This window comes from Salmo salar, chromosome 05 (assembly GCF_965601325.2).
Source record: "Salmo salar chromosome 05, fSalSal1, whole genome shotgun sequence".
Classification (NCBI taxonomy): domain Eukaryota; kingdom Metazoa; phylum Chordata; class Actinopteri; order Salmoniformes; family Salmonidae; genus Salmo; species Salmo salar.
In genome coordinates, this window is record NC_138295.1 from 22,113,303 (window position 1) to 22,128,134 (window position 14,832).

The following is a 14,832-nucleotide window of genomic DNA, read 5'->3' on the forward strand; positions in this document are numbered from 1 at the left end:
GTGACTATCGCATTCTTGGTCCCCTCAATGACCAAGGCCCTTCTCCCCCGACTGCTCAGTTTGGCCGGGCGGCTAGCTCTAGGAAGAGTCTTGGTGGTTCCAAAGTTCTTCTATTTAACAATGATGGAGGCCACTGTGTTCTTGGGGACCTTCAATGTTGCAGAAATGTTTTGGTACCCTTCCCCAGATCTGTGCCTCGACACAATCCTGTCTCGGCACTTTACAGACAATTCCTTCGACCTCATGGCTTTGTTTTTGCTCTGACATGCACTGTCAACTGTGGGACCTTATAGAGACAGGTGTGTGCCTTTACAAATGATGTTCAATCAATTGAATTTACCACAGGTGGACTCTAATCAAGTTGTAGAAACATCTCAAGGATAATGAATGGAAACAGGATGCACCTGAGCTCAATTTCGAGTCTCATAGCAAAGGGTCTGAATACTTATGTAAAGAAGGTATTTCTGTTTTTTATTTTTAATACATTTGCAAACATTTCGGGGTATTGTGTGTAGATTGCTGAGTATTTTTTGTATTTTTAATCCATTTTAGAATAGGGCTGTAACGTAACAAAATGTGGAAAAAGTCAAGGGGGCTGAATACTTTCCGAAGTCACTGTACCTGCTAGTTAAAGGGATAGTTCACTGTTTTTCAAGCTTATTTTCAACATAGAGTGTGGTTGTTTCATTCAAAAGATTCTGGATGTAAATAACCAGCTAACAATCTTAAATTTGGTTTGGATGAAATGCTGTAAGTCGAAAAATAAGCTAAAACGCAAATAAAATAAAGAGCATTACTTTACTTTTACTTTGAGTAACTATTCCTTTAAAGCGGCATGATAAAAGTATTTTCCCTGTTAGTGGTGTGGTCCCCTTATGAGATTTCCCCCATGTGGCGATGGACCACCCTCAGGTTTTCCTTTATCCAGACATATAAAGAGTCGCTCCACTATGTAGTAATACTTCAGCCAATTTATTTTATCCCTTTCCCCCCTCTATCATCAAGTCCTCAGGAATGGTAAGCAGCTGGACTGCACATTCAGCTGTATGCCAAACTGTTGTATTTCCCTGGCAGCAGACTGCATCTAGGCTCTTGTAACGACAAAGTACTTCATTATGTAGCCTTCTTAAATCAAGGGGAAATTTCTGGGCTTAGTGTGTAGAGATGCAACACAGAAATGCCTGCCCAGTTAAAGAAAAGTTGCGCTTGAAGTACCTTAGTAAAAATGATGTTGAATAACCAACCAACGCATCCTCAATAATCCAGGTCAAATACTTATTCCAGAGGGCTTTTCTTTCCGTGTGCCTTAACAAACACAACTGTGGTGGATGTTGTGGTTTCAGGCCACTCTGGTTTAGTGTCTTGTATTACTGTATATAGAGACTTTATCATCCCCAAAGGATCATGTGCTTTGCAGTAGACCTACAGACCACATAATAGTACAGGATAGTGCAACCAATCAATAAAACGTTTGTTTCTCCACAGTGTGCAGATTTCTTTAAAGTTGGCCGAGGTATCTATGAGGATCTTCGTCGGCGACTACCACTCTATCCCTCCGACTTCACAGACGGTATAACTTTTACGCATTAGCCTTCCTCTCGTCACTACATTTTAAAAGATACTTTGCCGTTATGGCCCCTCTATTTAGACCGGTCATGGATAATTATTTTTTTTCGATAATTTACTTCAATATGACATACAGTTTATCATATTTAACACATCACATAGCCCAAAGTTGTGAAAAAAGCTAAATCTTTCACCTTACAATAGCTGTTGTCATTACGATTATCACAGCTAGTTCATATCCAAGATTGTACCTGTATTCGAAGTTGGCTGAGTTGTAAACTGCTCTTTGGTTGGTTGGTTGGCAGAGTTGTAAACTGCTCACCTGTTGGTCCGTACAGGTATGTACGGCAAAGACCGCTCCTTGCTGAAGTACACCACCACCGCCATCTTCCTGTACATTGCCATTCTACTTCCTAACATCGCCTTTGGTTCGCTGAACGACGAGAGCACGCGGGGAGAGTTAGGTACAATCATCTGGATGTCTCTCTATCCCCCTGTCTTGTGCCTGTCCATCTGTCAAAGCCTGAATGACCCTGACTGAAATGTTTGAATAATTCAGCTTTCAATTAAATTCAAATAAATTATATTTTCTGTTGATTGAATCCTGAAAATATATATAGTCACTCACTGTATCTTTAAAAAAAATATATATATAAAATCTGTGCCTACGCTAACATTATAATGGTCTGTTCTTGATAGATGTCCGGAAAGTCATCGTTGGCCAGAGCATCGGAGGAGTGATCTACTCTCTGTTTGCTGGTGCTCCTTTGGTTATCCCACTGACTACTGCACCCCTGGCCATCTTTATTAGCGGTATGTCTACTACACTGGAGGATGATCTTAGAGAAACATCTGGACAACATAAATACTACATCAGTATCCTGTAGACTTGAATTATTTGTCTGATATTTTATGTGTTTGTAGTGATCCGGGGAATCTGTGATGACTACGATTTGGACTTCCCTGCCTTTTATGCCTGCATCGGCCTGTGGAACAGCTTCTTTCTCATCCTGGGAGCACTTTTGAATGTCAGCCTGTTCATGAAGCTCTTCAAACGGTCAGTGGACAAACAGCCATTCAGTGAATCAGGCTTCTGCTGGATGTATAACCAGACCAGTGCAGGCCATTGCAGTGCAGCTTGGCTCAGCTCTGTTTGGCTCAACTTTGTAGTTAGGAAAGGACCTTGACAGCATGACTACTGAACCCACTAAACATGTGACATTCCTGTCTGTTTTGACTTCATTTTCTTCCATAAACATCCCATTCATTGAAGGTACTCACTTGTAATCAGTGTTGTGACTTTGCCTTGGTTTGTTATGTCTTTATACCCTTTCCTTACAGCTCATCAGAGGAAATCATAGCCCTGTTCATTTCAATAGCCTTTGTTGGGGACTCGGTGAAAGGCACTGTCAAAAGTGAGTCTGGGGATGGGGGCTTACATTTACACAACATATTCAGGTGTTCCGCCCATCGGGAAAATCCGTCTTAGTGTAAATGTAGAGGAATCTAAGCGGGCTGCCCGTCATCTGCACAGTAAATGTACCCAGCATATATCCATCAGTCTTTAAGAGGCGAGCGAAGCATGCAATCAAACCATTCCCCCCGGGCAGGCTCTGAAGGGAACTGACATGTGTTCCGGAGGACACCCTTGAGTTAAGCACAAGTCAGTGGCTGAGGAAGTGGCAGACGAGCGTATACATATGTTTCGGTCTCTCCCTTATCCTTGGGCTGCCTGATTAACTCTTTCCTTCCCTGCCCTTATCCCTATTTCTACCCCTGTCTTTCTCTCCCTATAGTCTTTAATTACTTCTACCATGGGCCCACGCTGGCAACCAATAACAGCACTCGGGTGCTTCTAGAGATCAAGGAGTTAATGGAGAAGGCTGCAAATGCAACAGAGAGGCTGGGGAGTGGGACCAGCCATGGGGCCCCTGTGGTGGAGCATGTCACGCATGTGTTTCTGCCCGAGTCTCTGGTCCTGTGTACCAGGGAGAGGCCTATCCTCTGTCTCCTGCTCATGCTGGGGACTCTGTGGTTGGGGTATGCCCTCTACCAGCTGAGGAGGAGGTAAGTTCAGATCAAGTTGCACTAATATGCTGGCTGATCGCTGCCAGGCTGACCGCTGCCAGGCTGACCGCTGCCAGGCTGACCACTGCCAGACTGACCACTGCCAGATCAATGGTGGCTAAAGGACACACTTTATCTCTCCGACTCCTGTCTGCTGGTTGTTTTTGTTCCAGCCCAGCACTAACACTTCATTGTCGAACCGTCTACTGCTAAATTCAATTTATATAATTTAGAGTAGCAAAATGTTATTCTGTGCCCAATGCATAGTTGACATACTGCTATGTGGCTTGGTTTACTTCCCACAGTCCTTATCTGCATGCCAAAGTGAGAGAGGTGGTGTCCGACTGTGCCTTACCCATCGCTGTCGTTATATTCTCCTTCATTGGTTCCTTCCTTTTCCTTGATGTAGAGCGTGAGTAGTACACATTTTTGTTCAGAAAAGGGAATTGTCTGTTTTAAAATGGCCAATTTGTCATTGATCAAAATGTTTCAAGCAAGGCTTGAAAAAGACTAGATAAATGCCACAAGACAAATCATGCCACATTTCTAAACTGTTCCCAACATTTCAAAACAGTTCCTGTGTTCAACTTCCACAACGGGAAGATCTTCAGGCTGGCCCAGTTTGACAAGCTGACGGGCATGAACTGTCTGAGCGCTGTAGGCTTAGGCTTCCTCCTGGCGCTGCTCATCTTCATCGACCAGAATATTGTCATATCACTCACCCACGTCCCCGAAGCCAAGTAGGATCTTCTATATTTTTACTTTATACTCTAGGTAAAGAACGTGTGCTGCAAAGTGGATATAACTGCACCGCCAGGAGAATATTGCAGAATCATTACATTATCGTTTGATGATTGCAAACAAACCTGCAAGAGAGTTTGTCACAATGATGTACTTTTGCTGCAGCACAGCACATGCATTTTTCAACACACTCAACTGTATAGTATACTCTATAACGCTACTATATTATTCTGTATATTGTATTTGGTTTTCATTAAATATGACTTTGTCGTAAGGCTTTGACCAGTGCTTAATTTGAGCCGGATTTGGAACCTCTCGTGGCATGAAAAATTGTCATTTTTTGCAATGTAAAAATTCTAACAAACGCGATCAAAGTTCATTCGAGTTGCCTCTTCGTTAATTCTACAGCCGCACGAAGGGTTCTGTAGGAGCATCAGCACGCCTGATAAATTGAAATACATTTTCCAAAGTTATGGAGTTACTGCTGTGTGTTCCGAAAGAAATTAAATAATTCAGAATAATCTACTACATCATGAGAAAGACAAAATATTTGCCACAGAGGATAAATAGCTTATTTAAAAAATAGCCTAGCTGTGGAGTGTAGCCAAATGAGGCATAGCCTACAGTAGGGAACGTGCAACAAATCTGTCAGTGAACAAACAGAATGCAGACAAAACTGGCCTTTCACAATATTTCAAATAGTCTACAATCGTGGAAAACACAGGTTGGAAAGCAAATGTCTAATGCTGAAAAGAGAATACTCTGATCTGTCAGCTGTAGGCTAACCAAATATTTGATAAACTTCCAAATATTGTTTTACAAAGTAAAACAAGAGAGAGAGACTTTAGGCATGAGTGCATTATGCCATCACCAGTGAGTGAGCTGCGATTCATTGGGAGAGTCAGTGAAACTGGAAAGCATATTTAGGACTATAATTTCCTCCTCATATTGTAGCCTACAATATGCGTCCACACACACAGGCCTAGACTATTGATGGATTCAAGACACGGTCATTTTCATTGATCTCAGATACTCAGTTTGTCAGTGTCAAAGTAGCCTGCCATTTCCATAATTTGTGGGGTATTATGGTGCTTTTAACTCTGAAAAAACGAGGTTGAATCATGATGTCAGTGATCTTCAGGTCGAAAAATTGGAGCTCTAGAAAGAGGCCAGAGTTCCCACTTGGAATTCCGTGTTAAATTCCCCCATTACCCAGTTCTTGAACGCACTAAAGTCGGAAGTCTGAGATTTCCATAAAAAGATTAAGCCAGTCTACATTAATGTAAAATGAGGTAGAATTGCATGAAATGTGTTTATTAAAGCCCCAATATGTCCCAGACTAAAATGTGGCCTAGGGTCCCATGTGTGCTACTTCTGTAAGTGCCTCTACTCTACTGCTCTATGCCACTACGCAAATATGATGATATGCATGCAATGCTTTTCGGTGCCCCACTCTCGCGCTCACTTTTTGTTCCGGCTCCTCGCTATTTACAAATTAAGCACTGGCTTTGACCAGCTCAACCAATACCTTGGTAGCCTATCCAGCCAGTATGTTGGTCGTCTATCCACCCAGTATGTTGGTAGCCTATCCAGCGCGATGTCATTCATGGTCCACGATTAGTCCATGTATGTCTGAATTGTATAATGCCAAACTGTTCTGTGTCTATGTGATAATGTTTCAGGTTGTTGAAGGGAACTGCATTCCACTGGGACCTGATGCTGACCGGCTTCATCAACATCCTCATGTCGTGTCTGGGTTTGCCGTGGATGCACGCCGCATTCCCACACTCCTCCCTGCACGCACGTCAGCTGGCCAAGGTGGAGCTGCACGTGGAGGGGGGACACCTCTATGAAACGTGAGGGCAGCTTGACCAAAGATTTAGAGGCAGTTTTCTGCATAACTTGTGGTGAACATTTATTATTTTTTGAAGCAGTTACTTACAAGGATGATTGCACAGTCCCAGATGAAGCTAACTTAAGCCTACTTTAACGAAGATTGTTCATTTAACATTTTTATTCCTGTAGTCTGTGCAATCTCCAATATTCTATTCGGAATCTGTTGTTCAATGGCCCTTGAAACAAGATTGCGGGTGGGTGTTTCTAATGCGTACAAACAAGAGGCTCTCTCTTCAAGAATACCTGTTTCTCTTTCCGTCGGTTTACAGCATTGTTAATGTGAAGGAGACGCGGATCACGGCTCTGACGGCTAACATCCTGATCGGCCTGTCAGTGTTCTTGTTACCCATCCCTCTGCAGTGGATCCCCAAGCCTGTCCTCTACGGCCTTTTCCTCTACATAGCAGCCACCTCCCTCGACGGCAACCAGATGTTTGACCGCATGCTCCTCCTTCTCAAAGAACAGGTGAGAGTGAGGAAAATAGGGGCATCTATCTATACAGTATGTATATATTTATACAATATGTATCTATTTATATATATGTATCTATTTATATAGTTGAAGTCAGAAGTTTACATACACTTAGGTTGGAGTCATTAAAACTCATTTTTCAACCACTCCACAAATTTCTTGTTAACAAACTATAGTTTTGGCAAGTCGGTTAGGACATCTATGTACTTTGTGCATGAAACAAATAATTTTTCTAACAATTGTTTACAGACAGATTATTTCACTTATCATTCACAGAATCACAGTGGGTCAGAGGTTTACATACACTAAGTTGACTGTGCCTTTAAACAGCTTTGAAAATTCCAGAACCTGACGTCATGGCTTTAGAAGCTTCTGATAGGCTTAATTGACATAATTTGAGTCAATTGGAGGTGTATCTGTGGATGTATTTCAAGGCCTACCTTCAAACTCAGTGCCTCTTTGCTTGACATCATGGGAAAATCAAAAGAAATCAGCCAAGACCTTAGAAAAAAAATGGAAACCTCCACAGGTCTGGTTCATCCTTGGGAGAAATTTCCAAACGCCTGAAGGTACCACGTTCATCTGTACAAACAATAGTATGCAAGTATAAACACCATGGGACCACGCAGCCGTCATACCACTCAGGAAGGAGACGCGTTCCGTCTCCTAGAGATTAATGTACTTTGGTGCAAAAAGTGCAAATCAATCCCAGAACAACAGCAAAGGACCTTGTGAAGATGCTGGAGGAACCTAGTACTAAAGTATCTATATCCACAGTAAAACGAGTCCTATATCGACATAACCTGAAAGGCCGCTCAGCAAGGAAGAAGCCACTGCTCCAAAACCACCATACAAAGACAAGACTACGGTTTGCAACTGCACATGGGGACAAAGATTGTACTTTTTGGAGAACTGTCCTATGGTCTGATGAAACAGAAATAGAACTGTTTGGCCATAATGACCATTGCATAATGACCATGTTTGGAGGAAAAAGGGGGAGGCTTGCAAGCCGAAGAACACCATCCCAACTGTGAAGCATGGGGTGGCAGCATCATGTTGTGGGGGTGCTTTGCTGCAGGAGGGACTGGTGCACTTCACAAAATAGATGGCATCATGAGGTAGGACAATTATGTGGATATATTGAAGTAACATATCAAGACATCAGTCAGGAAGTAAAAGCTTGCTCGCAAATGGGTCTTCCAAATGGACAATGACCCCAAGCATACTTCCAAAGTTGTGTCAAAATGGCTTAAAGACAACAAAGTCAAGGTATTGGAGTGCCATCACAAAGTCTTGACCTCAATCCTATAGAAAAGTTGTTGGCAGAACTGAAAAAGTGTGTGCCTTTAATTTTATGGTTTATTTACGTATTAGGGTACCTAAGGTTTGATTATAAATGTTGTTTGGAAAAGTTTATTAGTAACATTTGGGATTCATTTTGTATGCATTTTGATGGAGGGAAACTGGGTGGATTATTGACTGAAGCGCGCCTGCTAAACTGAGTTTTAATGGATATAAAGAAGGACATTATCGAACAAAAGGACCATTTGTGATGTAACTGGGACCTTTTGGAGTGCCAAAAGAAGAAGTTCATCAAAAGTAAGGCATTTTTTAAATCACTATTTCTGACTTTCGGGTCGCACCTGCCTGGTTGAAATATGTTTTTCATCTGTTTGTATGCTGGGCGCTGTCCTCAGATAATCGCATGGTATGGTTTCGCCGTTAAGCCTTTTTGAAATCTGACACAGCGGCTGGATTAACAAGATGTTATTAAGCTTTATTTTGATGTATTACACTTGCGATTTTATGAAAGTAAAATATAATACTGTAGTTTGAATTTCGCGCTCTGAAATTTCACTGGATGTTGGCCAGGTGGGACGCTACCATCCCACCTGCCCATAAGAAGTTTTAAACCATCTCCTCTCCCTCCCCTCTGATGTCCTAGTCAACCATGATGTTAAACCATCTCCTCTCTCTCCCCTCAGATGTCCTAGTCAACCATGATGTTAAACCAGCTCCTCTCCCTCCCCTCAGATGTCCTAGTCAACCATGATGTTAACTTTGAAGATCTTCCCCCATCTCCTCTCCCTCCCCTCAGATGTCCTAGTCAACCAAGATGTTAAACCATCTCCTCTCCCTCCCCTCAGACGTCCTAGTCAACCATGATGTTAAACCATCTCCTCTCCCTCCCCTCAGACGTCCAAGTCAACCATGATGTTAAACCATCTCCTCTGCCTCCCCTCAGACGTCCTAGTCAACCATGATGTTAAACCATCTCATCTCCCTCCCCTCAGACGGCCTAGTCAACCATTATGTTAAACCATCTCCTCTCCTTCCCCTCAGACATCCTAGTTAACCATGATGTTAAACCATCTTCTCTCCCTCCCCTCAGACGTCCTACCCTCCCACCCACTACATTCGGAGGGTGCCCCAGAAGAAGGTGCACTTCTTCACAGCCCTGCAGATACTGCAGTTGATCATCCTGTGTGCGTTTGGCATGTACCCTCTGCCCTATATTAAGATGATCTTCCCCTTCTTGATGATCCTGCTCATTCCCATCAGGTAACAGTCACATAATTAAATAGAACACATTTTATTGTACCTCTATTGGTATAGTCCTCCCAACCAGCAGGGGGCAGAGAAGTCCACAAAAAAACTGTGAATCTGAACCAGGCGCTTTCGGCTTTGAACAAAGGGTAGCAGTAGCCTCTAGTGGTTAGAAATACGTGCTTGGTTGATTCCCATGGTTAAATATTCAAGATCACCAATAATTGATTGTTGTGGCTTTCTATTAACAAAGATTATAACAGGTGTATTTACCTTTGAAAACAACCAGCCAGGTAGTTCAATGACACTTACTACAGTAGTGAGTTTGATTTTGAATTAATTGGGTTTAATGTGTGTCTCTGTATCTCTTCACCAGGACTAACCTGCTGCCAAGGGTAATCGAGGCGAAGTATCTGGACATCATGGATTCCCAGCACATGTAGATAGACGGAGGGAGAACTCTGAAAGGACTGATACCAAGGCCTTGATTCAATCTATAGCAGTGAAGACCTGCGCTAAAGCTCAATAGAAATTTAAAGATAATGTTCTCGCATTTGCGGAGACTGCATTCAAAGAAGGTGCTGTCGGCTCAATCGGAAATACCGTTAAATTAAAATCGCACTACAGTGCAAATCTTCAGCTCTATGAATTGATTTGAGCCCCCTAAAATACAAAATGTATTTTGTAAACTGGGTTAAAGACGTATAAGCTTTTCAAAGTAGTAAAAAAATAAAACAGCAATTACAATTCCCTTCAAATCCTTTTTTATGTTCATTGGAGTGTCACATATGCCCTTATATTAGTTATATTCAAGAATAAAGCCAATAATTGAAAAAAAAGTGATTCATATGAATGTACCCTAGTAAAATGTCATTCAGTATAACGCTAAGTGTAAAAAAAAAAAGAAGAATTATGCCCATTTTTCATAATCCCAAGGTTATATATCCATGCTTAGACTGGCAGAAATATAACTACCCAGAAAAAAATGACATTATTTTATATGTCACAGGTACAACTGAAAATGTATTGAAGGTTTCTTACAAAGACTTCCTGCCTTATAGTGAAAAAAATTGTAAAATCAATGAAAATATCTTTCATTTCATCCTTTGAGATTTGTTTTTGTCTATCTAAGTCAACAAAACAAAGTTATTGCATTTTAACATAAAATACTGGTGTTATACTGTATGACAATATTTTGTTACCCTGAATGACACATATCACTGCGGCCCAAAAATATTGATTAAATGTGATTCCTTCAGCAATAACAATAATGATCCTATGAACTATTATTAGTAGCCACAATAGTATTTTTCAAGGACTCAGATGGTTGCTCCAGTTCTGGAAGTGCAGGTTCATGTTGTACTTGTACAAGTTGTTCAGGGGGCTGCTCAAAAGAGTTTCCTTCAGTGGATACTGGAGTTAAGTTCATCACCACATTCATTTGTTAGATTCTTTCACGGTGCCTCCTCTAATTTAATCTAAATTCTTCCCTCTTTTTCAGCATCAGATTGTGTCATTGTATGGATCGGTGGATGATCAGAATTGACATCCTTCTTTCTTCTCTGATCGCTACAAAATGAAAATGTAGTAGTTATGACACTGGCACAGAATAGGATTCACATCCATGAAATGTTATTAGTAGTCTATTAAAAGTAGTCTATACAATGATAACACTTAATCAAAGTTTAAAAGTTAAATCAACTCCCTCTCCTTTTCTCTTTCAAACATGTTTTGTTACTATTTCATTGCTAATGTTAATAACAATCACTTTATTATAATTTGAGCCTGTGGCAACACTTTACGTTGCATTAAATTGCATTATTACACGATTATTACATGATAGTTAATGTTATAATTATACATTGTTACACTGTAACTGGTAAATTTCTATTTAATGCAGTTACACAAATGTAATTCCAAGATACCTACACAAAATAGCTACATAAAATGGCCATCAAACTACTTCAATTCAAACTTGTACAGTCTCAATTTTTCATAAAGTGCCCCACATGTGAAGCAGCTATTAACCAAAATCAATTTTTAATCCATAATTGTGTGTGTGTAATATTATATTAACCAATATAATCCATCAGTTATACCTTAACTGCAGTGCAATAAAACATTAACTACAGTGTAATAGTGCAACTTAATGTTAAGTGTTATCCACCCAGCTTTATATCCTATTATATCCTATTCTGTTGCTGACAGTAGCATGAAACCATGAAAACAATACCTTGCTTTTCTTCTGGATAGTCTTTCCTCCCTAGCAACTGGATCTGCATTAATCTTTTGTCTGTGCCGTGCAGCCCTCTTCTTATTAGACAACGGCATCTACAGTATAAAGATAATGTGTCTTGAAATACCTTAAAATTTCATATAATAGTTTACAATGATAATATTCAGTATTCATACAACAAGTAAATATGAATTGCATGATTAAATGGTGTAAACTAGTGAAATCATGGGATAACAAAGCTACTGTCATTCAGCATAACGGGTGACATTGTGGTATAACATGAAACTTTTGTTGTGCTGAAGAACAAAAGCGTGATACTTAAGGATGGATTTCATACATAAACACATTTAACAGGCAGTTCCTTGGCCAGCTATATAAATTAATGACATTGACCTATAAAGATTATCCTTACTTTTTATATTTAATAGAGCTTTTTATAAAATAATAAAATTAAAAGTACATTTTCTGTGTTGTACTGAAGGACATGCATTTTTGTTACAAAGGTTACTAGAGGGTGAAAAGGTGAAATCATCAAATATTTCAGAGAGATTTACCTCATCACATTGATAGAGGGTCTTCAATAGGTCTTCTTTGTGATGTCACACACTGCTTTAAAATTGCTTTTTACCTTTGTTATACTGAATGACATTGATTAAACTCAAAATTACGGACAAAAGTTATTAAAGTTTTAAAATATTTTTTTAGATACAGTATGTCACCCATTATTCTATATATTGTTGCAAACACTAACACAATTATGCCATGAGTGTTCATTTATATTTTTAGGATGAATTTCTACATTTTAAAAACAGTTTTGTCATTCAAATTTTTACCCGGACAGTTACACTGAAGGACAATTTGACACTTTAGAGCTCAATAACTCCCTTCATTTAATAGTTTGCAACACAAACACTTCTGGGTGAAAAGAAGGGTAAGAGTTGAGTGATTTAATATTATATTCATACATATTTATATTTTTCTGTTAAATGAATGGACTTCGGACACCAAATTTACACGCCTCGTCTTTGACCCAGTACATGTTAAGGCACTTTGACTCCAAGAGTACAAGACTGTGACTGGGTTGCAACCAGTAGTTGACTGAAATTGAAATCTGGATGGACCACAATTTTCACCTTTTTTATATGTTACGTATAAGCCATGCTTCTACATCTGCATTGCTTGCTGTTTGGGGTTTTAGGCTGGGTTTCTGTATAGCACTTTGTGACATCGGCTGATGTAAAAAGGGCTTTATAAATAAATGTGATTGATTGACGTACAGTAGTTGCTTAATCTATGTAGTTGCTTTATATAGTTGCTTATATATTTAACATACTCTTTAACCTCTCTTCTTATTGTATTATGAGAAATTCTGTACAACACAAGGCATTATCTAATGCTGCCCCTGACCCACACCCTACCTTTATATAACATGTTTAAGCTCATTGTATTGTTGTATATGAATAAGATAAACATTTAGAAAGATAAACATTGTTTTGGTTTTAGGCTGGGATCTGCAGATAGTCATGGTTGTTTATAGTTCAATAGTTTTGGATACTTCTACAAAATCAATTCACAATGAATTGGCCAGATTACAATGCAAAAGTGCCATAACTTCTGCAATTACAAAGTAACATACAGGATATTAATGTAAAACAAACAAATACGCTACACAGTATACTGCTTTCCTGCTGTTTAAGCTGTTACCAAACGAATAAAGCCTTTTAAATGATTTGAATGTTTTGTATTTATTTATAATCACACTGCGACAGATGAACATGTTCATATTGCTCTAATTGCACTTTCTGTACTGTATTACCTCATTCTGAAGACTTGTAAAACAGTCCTCCCTTTGAAATTCTTGGTTGATGGTTTCACAGCATTGCAGAGCTGTGAGAGAATTCACCCTGTGCAATTGTCCCAATAGATGGCAGTATAAGCCCACCTAGAATAATCTAAACCTGGATCTTCAGAGGAGCCATGCTGTGTAGTCTTATTGTCAGACTTGTTACTTGTCAGCTGTTCTTTGCAGTGGTTTCTGGTATCACTGCTTTTAAAGCCAATGTATACATTTCCAAAGGTGTTATGAACAAACTGTTCCCTAAAGATCACTGCTGTGTCAGATGAGTTGTGTGTTGCCTTCAACACTTCAGAGTAGAGTGGACTTTTTTTTAAGGGAAGTGCAGTCAAAAATGTAATTTCCCTGTATTTTTGTATTATATTTCCACATTATGAGGTCGAAAGAACACAATGAAAATGTGGGTTGAGCCGACATGCGCAGTGTTTACCAACATTGCCTATAAAATGTGCAGTGTTGACATAGCGCGGTTGGATTGAATCCCAGTCCTTTTATTTATTTAACTAGGCAAGTCAGTTAAGAACAAATTCTTATTTACAATAACGGCCTACCCCGGACTTAAGAACAAATTCTTATTTACAATAACGGCCTACCCCGGACGATGCTGGGCCAATTGTGCGGCACCCTATGGGACTCCCCATCACAGCAGCATGTGATTCAGCCTGGATTCGAACCAGGGACTGGAGTGACGCCTCTTGCACTGGGATGCAGTGCCTTCGACCGCTGACCCACTCTGGAGTCCTACAGTAATGGAATTGTAAAACACTTGAACTGCTATCAATGGATAAACTTTGATTTCACTTAAGATAAATTGACAATAAATCAAGGTGAGTGAACATATACAGCTCAAACGTTTGTGTGAATTACAAACCTCAAATAGGTTCTGGATGACATCCCATCTTTGAGGACAAGAAATGTGATTCCAGAACTTCCATGCTGGCAGGCAGCAATCAGTGTTTAAGAAACTGAGCAATACTACCGCACAACTCCTTCACAATTACCATACACAGGACGTTCTCATATGACTACGTTGATGCTGGCTATTTCGACACAGAAACTCATAAGCACAACATTGTAGAAAAAGCCAAATTTATTCAATTCTCCTGTTTAAAAACCACGATACACTGAAAATGGATGGGCAGACTTAAGACAAGAACACAATCTGCAAAAACCACCAGCCACGGAGGGTAGATTGAAGAGTCATTTGAATAGTACAATACTTTCGTATTATCAACAGTATGCTAATAGCTGAAAGTTTATCAGAACTTCTAATTCATATCCCCTGTTGTGATAAATTCTGCTCCACTTCAAGACAAAACAGAAGCAAATCTTTATGATCCAGATATAGGATCTTAATTTGAGACAGTTTGCTACAGCAGGAAAATAATCCTGAAGCAACAGGACATTAGAATTATTACCGTAAAACATACGGTTATAATATAACTACTGTTCC

The 14,832-nt window shown here is 39.8% G+C and overlaps 1 protein-coding gene across 2 annotated transcripts in view; it reads left to right on the forward strand.

Moving 5' to 3' along the window:
* The window catches only part of LOC106604467 (solute carrier family 4 member 11-like), a 34,003-nt gene extending 20,750 nt beyond the window's left edge, over positions 1 to 13,253 (forward strand). For both annotated transcript variants that reach the window (XM_014199105.3, XM_014199106.3), the window contains exons 9-20: positions 1,486 to 1,570; positions 1,905 to 2,030; positions 2,266 to 2,379; positions 2,491 to 2,623; positions 2,908 to 2,981; positions 3,363 to 3,633; positions 3,939 to 4,045; positions 4,208 to 4,373; positions 6,057 to 6,230; positions 6,540 to 6,735; positions 9,134 to 9,303; positions 9,665 to 13,253. In XM_014199105.3, the coding sequence (XP_014054580.1) occupies positions 1,486 to 1,570; positions 1,905 to 2,030; positions 2,266 to 2,379; positions 2,491 to 2,623; positions 2,908 to 2,981; positions 3,363 to 3,633; positions 3,939 to 4,045; positions 4,208 to 4,373; positions 6,057 to 6,230; positions 6,540 to 6,735; positions 9,134 to 9,303; positions 9,665 to 9,731 (1,683 nt within the window). In that variant the 3' untranslated portion in view covers positions 9,732 to 13,253. The remainder of the gene's footprint in view (positions 1 to 1,485; positions 1,571 to 1,904; positions 2,031 to 2,265; positions 2,380 to 2,490; positions 2,624 to 2,907; positions 2,982 to 3,362; positions 3,634 to 3,938; positions 4,046 to 4,207; positions 4,374 to 6,056; positions 6,231 to 6,539; positions 6,736 to 9,133; positions 9,304 to 9,664) is intronic.
* The last annotated feature ends 1,579 nt before the right edge of the window (positions 13,254 to 14,832 follow it).